General features: G+C 37.2%; 1 protein-coding gene across 2 annotated transcripts; it reads left to right on the top strand.

Annotated features, from left to right (window-relative positions):
• Positions 1-627: 627 nt before the first annotated feature.
• Positions 628-5,508, top strand: LOC118037178 (disease resistance protein RGA2-like). Of its 2 annotated transcripts, none has more exons than XM_035043092.2 (3): positions 628-3,370; positions 3,517-3,739; positions 4,938-5,508. In XM_035043092.2, the coding sequence occupies exon 1, from the start codon at positions 662-664 to the stop codon at positions 3,368-3,370; it is 2,709 nt and encodes a 902-aa protein (XP_034898983.2). In that variant the 5' UTR covers positions 628-661; the 3' UTR covers positions 3,517-3,739; positions 4,938-5,508. The 2 variants fall into 2 exon arrangements, with proteins under 2 accessions (XP_034898983.2, XP_073261798.1); XM_073405697.1 differs by having other exon boundaries at positions 3,523-3,739.
• The last annotated feature ends 510 nt before the right edge of the window (positions 5,509-6,018 follow it).

Raw genomic sequence — 6,018 nt, forward strand, 5'->3', positions numbered from 1 at the left:
ATATCGCCTTCTGGAAGCCGAATTTGGCCAAACGGACACTGTAGATCGATCCGGAATGGCCCAAATAGTAGGGAACCGGTCTGACTTTGTTGAAATCGGGTCAGAAAATGGGTGAACCGGTCATAAAACCAATTCTGTACGGCGGGCGGTTCGCTGGGTTGAACCGGGAATATTCTGTGGAATATTCGGGGCATATTCTGTGGAATATTCTCTCGCTCGGCTCGGCTGGACTCGGCTCCAATATGGCGCGAGTGGATGCGCGTGGGCTAACAGTGCAGAATCTTCCGGCGGCGCGTGTGAGCTACCTCCTCCTCCGATCAGGCTGATTCTTGCGGCAGTGAGTTCGTCTTGATGAGCTCTACACTGTGGAATGATCAAAACTTGTTTTTGACAACTTTGAAAATTCGGATATACCCCAAAACACTTCTGTTTTCTGACGAACGGGGCTCTGATACCAATTGTTGGTGGGAGAAACCACTGGTGGTGGCTTTGAAACACTCAGAGGGGATAAAACACACTGTTTTATTACAAAATCCGAAGCTTACAATTACACAACAAAAGCTTAACAATTACACGCCCTCTCTCTCTCTTTCTCTTACTAGTGTTCCTCTCAATTCTCTCCACTTTGTGATGCACTCTTGGTGTCTATTTATAGGCTTCAATGGCAGCTCCTCTTGCTCCTTTGTCATCAATGGTGGCTGCCAAACTTATCTCTTCTTCAACAAAGGTGGCTGCCAACTTCTTCTCTTCTTCAACAATGGTGGCTACCAAAGTTAAGGTTGGTGGTTGCCACCAACAAGCCTCCTTCTTTGACAATGTCAAAATAATTGGCAATATTCCAACAGTTTTTGCAGCCGAGATTGCAAAATCCATTTTAGGGAAGTTAGGCTCTTTCGCTGTTCAAGAATTTCGTTTGGCATGGGGACTTGAAGATGACCTTGCACGTCTTGAAGAGAGATTGAGAGCCATCAACGTGGTGCTATCCAATGCTGAGAAGGAACAATCAAAGAATGACAGGCTTCGGTTCTGGCTCCATATGCTCCGAGAAGTCTTGTATGATGCAGAGGACGTGCTGGACGAAATCGTGTGCGAAACTTTGCAAAGGCAGGTGGTGAGAACTAAAGGGAGCACCAGCAGAAAGGTACGACACTTCTTTTCAAGCTCTAATAAGATTGCATTCCGTTTAAGAATGGGTCATAAGATAAAGAGCATCATAGAAAGACTAGCTGAGATTTCATCTCTCAAGTCTGAGTTCAACCTCAGCGAGCAGGCTATTGATTGTAGTCATGTCTTGCGTGAGGAAACAGAGATGAACCGGTCCTTTGAGAGCTTTTCCGGTCTTATCGGAAGAGATGAAGACAAAGAACGCATCATCAACCTTTTAGTAGCACCTTTTAAGGTTGGACATGCACATCCCCTTGTCCTTCCGATCGTTGGAATGGGAGGACTGGGGAAGACATCTCTTGCCAAAGTGGTGTGTGATGCAGAAAATGTAAAAAGTCATTTTGAACTGAAGATGGAGGTATGTGTTTCAGATGATTTTTCCTTGAAACAAGTGATACAAAAAATTGTTAAATCTGCAACTGGGGAAAGATGTGTGGATTTGGATGGGGGTGAACTTGAAAAAAAACTTCAAGAAATTCTGAAAGGTAAGAAATACTTGCTTCTTTTGGATGATGTTTGGAATGAAGATGCTCAAAAATGGTTGTTGTTGAAACCTTTGTTATCAAAAGGTGCTGGTGGCAGTAAAATTATAGTGTCTACCCGTAGTCAACGTGTAGCTGAGATTATGGGTACTGTTACTGCATACAACCTAAGTCTTCTTGGTCAAGAGGACTGTCTGTCGTTGTTTTACAAGTGTGCATTCAAGGAAGGGGAAATGGAGTTGTATCCAAATTTGGTTGGAATTGGGAAAGAAATAGTGGCAAAATGCAAGCAAGTTCCTTTGGCAGTGATTAACTTGGGGACTCAGCTGTATGGTAAGACTGATGAAAAAGAGTGGCAATCGGTGAGAGACAGTGACAAGTGGGAAGAAGAGGGGAACGGAATTTTACCTGCCTTGAAAATAAGCTATCAAGGACTGCCGACTCACTTGAAAAGATGCTTTCTTTATTGTTCCATTTTTCCAAAAGATTACCCATTCGTAGATCACTTATTGGTGCAATTTTGGATGGCACATGGGCTCATTCTTCAATCATCGAATCCAAATGAGAACTTGGAAGATGCTGGCTTGCGTTATGTGCGCGAGTTGATCTCAAGATGTTTCTTCCAAGATTATGAGGATAGGATTGTTGTAGTTTACTTTAAAATGCATGATTTAATGCATGATCTTGCATCATCATTGGCTCAAAATGAGTTTTCAATCATAAGCTCTCAAAACTGCAGATTTTCCAAAACGACCCGTCATTTGTCAGTCCTTGATTCTTATTCTTTTTTCCATCAAACTCTCCCCAAGTTCTCAAAGAACTTCCATCATCTGCGGTCAATAGTCTTTGCAGATAGTCTAGAGGGGCCTGCATGCAAAACAGACTTTGAGAAATGTTTGTCAAAATTTAAGCATTTGCGCTCTTTAGAGTTATTGGATCATTCTGAATTTGAGGATTTTCCGGAGAGGATTGGTGCCTTGAAACATTTAAGATATCTCAATTTTTTTTGGAACACAGAAATGACAAGACTCCCGAAATCTCTTTTCAAATTGCAAAATTTGCAAGCTCTGGTTGCGGGTGCAAAAGGATTAGAAGAGTTGCCCAAAGATGTGAGGTACATGATCAGCCTTAGATATTTATTTCTAGTTACTCAGCAGAAGCGGTTGCCAGAAGGTGGGATTGGGTGCTTGAAATTTCTTCAAACTTTATACATTTTTCGTTGTCAAAATCTAGAAAATTTATGCGAAGATATGCATGGTCTTAAAAGTCTTCGAAAATTGTTTATTATTGGATGTGATAGCTTGATTTCTTTCCCACGAAGCATAAAATGCTTAACTACACTGGAAGAATTTTGTATTATTGATTGTGAAAAGCTTGACTTGATGACGATAGAAGAAGAGAAAGTGGAGAAAATTCAACCACTTTCCCTTTCCCTTCGTATTGTAATTTTTGATAATTTACCAACAACTCTTGCCTTACCAGAACAGCTTTTTCAAGGATCTGCAGAATCCTTAAAAATATTTATCATCAAATACTGTTCAAACATTGGAGAAATGCCAGAGTGCATTGGCAATTTAAATAAACTTCAAAATCTTGTGATCACTCATTGTCCAAGTTTAAGCAAAAGGTGCCGAAGAGGAACCGGAGAAGATTGGCCCAAGATCAAACATATCCGTAAAATCGAGGTTGACGATGATGACAGTGGTGAAGAAACATCTCATTAGGTACGTTTTATGAGGATTTAAATCAATCATATTTCAGTTTACATTCTTATCCATTCTTCAATTCCTTTTTTTTTTTTTTTGCTTAAATTATTTTCCCTGAAAAGAAAGTGCAATGTTTATTTGACAAAATCATTTGTGTTTTGGAGGGGCAGGTTCAATTGGAACTCCATCAGATTTAACCAGAGCAAAAGAACAAGACAAGGCATGTCAAGATAAAATGCAAAGTTAACTAATTCATTCAGCAATTTAAATTTCTTTGAACTTAATAAATCATTATTAAATTCTATGTTTGTTTAATTTCTTTGGGCTTTCTTCAGATCAGTTAGTCACTTACGAAGATCAGCTTAAGGCTCGGAGTGTCTGCTTTGTGTAATTTCCTTGGCCATTAATAAATTGATAAACATTTGATTGTTCTGAATTATTGGCTTGCCTCTTTATCTTATTTAAAATATTGTGTGTGATCATTTAAATAATTATGCTTAACATATAAATTCGTCCTTCTACACAAACTAAAAAGCTATCACATAATATATGATAGCTACTTGTTTCTAATAATTCAAGTCATCAATAATCACAAACTTACTGCAATGTCTCATTCATGAGTTTCAAATATCTTAACAGACATCCATTTCCGCACCCTTCAAGAACATCTACCCTGATAAGAAACTTCCATTAGAGGCAATCACCTGTAGGCTTCCCAAAGTTTGCCGCTGCTACCTGCATGTTGCGACTTCCTGATAAGTGTATAGCCTGAAAGCTGCGCTATAAATGTGTCAGTTTTAGTTAGTCAACTTATTATTATGGTCTGGGTTTTGTTATAGCTACTAATGTGTTTCTGTTGTAATATTGGATGAAAATATAGTATGTATGTATGCTTCTGTTTCAGTATTAAATAAAAATATTTTTCAATATATAATTAATTTTCAGTGGTTTAATAACTAGGGGGGAAAGAGTGAAGTCTCTTAATATTAGTCTGTGGTTTGGGAAGACTTTTCTGCATGACATGTGGGAATGTCTTTTCCTTCCTAATTCGTTGTAGCACTGAAATCATCTTTTGATTTATCTGAAAGTGTTTTTTAGTAGCATGTGGTTGGTGTGGCACTGATGATTTTTGTCTTAAGCTCGCATCTCCTGTTTTATTGTGTCCTATTTTTTTAATATAACCATGTATAGATAAATTGTGTCTTTTAGCTGATCTGATCTTTTTGTTTCCATTTAGTAACTGGTTTAATGTTTCTCCAGTCACTCTATTTTAGTTGATTTCTGTTGAGTGAAAACTGTGCGTGATATTGTATATGGATTGTTCTCTTACCTCATCTTCTGATAATGTTTAGCTATTTACCCCTGTATTCTCTATGCATTATGCATGTGTAGATCATTTTCTTTTGGAGCTCTTTCCGTTGATCACATGAGCTGAAAACAAGTCAAAAAAACTTTTCTTTATCATTTTGAAGTACTCTTATAATTTGATGTTTTAAGGGTGGAGCTTTTTCCAGTTTTTATTATGGCAGCGATATTCTTGTTTTCTGACACATTGACTGTGCATGATTTCTTCTTGCAATGGCAGGATGAAGAATCGAATGCAGGGTACTTGGTTCAACCAGTGGAACAGGCTGAAGTTCATGAAGCTGGAGGTATATGGAGCCAGAGAATGAAGAAGATGATTAATTCTGAAGGGGAGGAAGAAGTCGATGATGACGATATGGAGTTGCAGGTGCTAACATCATCCTCGCACCTTAAGAAGAAGAGAGATGAAGACGAGGATGGTGATGGTGAGGATGGTGTTGTTGAGTATACGACGAAGTCTTCAAAGAAGAAGCATTAGCTCTTGTTCGTTATCTGGTTCAACAAAATAATTTCAGATTTGGCAGCCTCTCCATTCTCCGTTCTAGATTTGGCGTTAATGAATCCTTCAAACAATAGTTTGGTCAAATAAAGGATTATGTCATTGAAATAAATAGAATTATTTCCTTATACGTTTTTCCACGGAGTAAATTATTGTATAGTCATTAGGCTTCTAAATTAAATTAAATTTTAACTTTTTTAAAAAAGTTGACTTTCCGGTGGGGTCTTGTTTTGTGAAACCTTCGGTGTGAAATGGGGAAACTGTGGGCGGCCATGATATTAACAGATCCCTGTTTTCCAAGCCACAATTTCAATTGATATCAAATATAATGCATCAAATAAGTTAATAATGTATTTAATTTATTAAATATTATTGTTCCTCCTCAACTTACATAAATTAAGATTAAAAGTGTGTTTAACAGTGTGGTTGTGATTGCTTTTTAAATAACTTTTCATATTAAAATACATATTAATGATTTTAAAAAAAAAATTTATTTTTGATATTATCACATCAAAACCATTCAAAACATATAAAATATATTAAATTTTAATAAAAAAATTAAATATTTTTTAAAAAATATTTACACCACATTTCTCAACAGTGCTTTGAAATCATATCTTCCTGGTCAGCTACTCAAAAACAATTAAGGATTAAATCGATCGCTGTCAGCAATTCAATTCTAAAGCTACTGAATACTTTTGGGTGTCTAGTTTTCCTAGCCTAGCAGGAACAATTGGTTGATAACTTTTTTGCATCTAATTATGCAACATGATTTTAATTCTTTGGTTTCAGGGTAAAATAA

Source organism: Populus alba, chromosome 17, assembly GCF_005239225.2.
Source record: "Populus alba chromosome 17, ASM523922v2, whole genome shotgun sequence".
NCBI lineage: Eukaryota > Viridiplantae > Streptophyta > Magnoliopsida > Malpighiales > Salicaceae > Populus > Populus alba.

Bases quoted from the DNA above. Each gene is read 5' to 3' on its own strand.
- LOC118037178 (XM_035043092.2), top strand. From the start codon at position 662: ATGGCAGCTCCTCTTGCTCCTTTGTCATCAATGGTGGCTGCCAAACTT.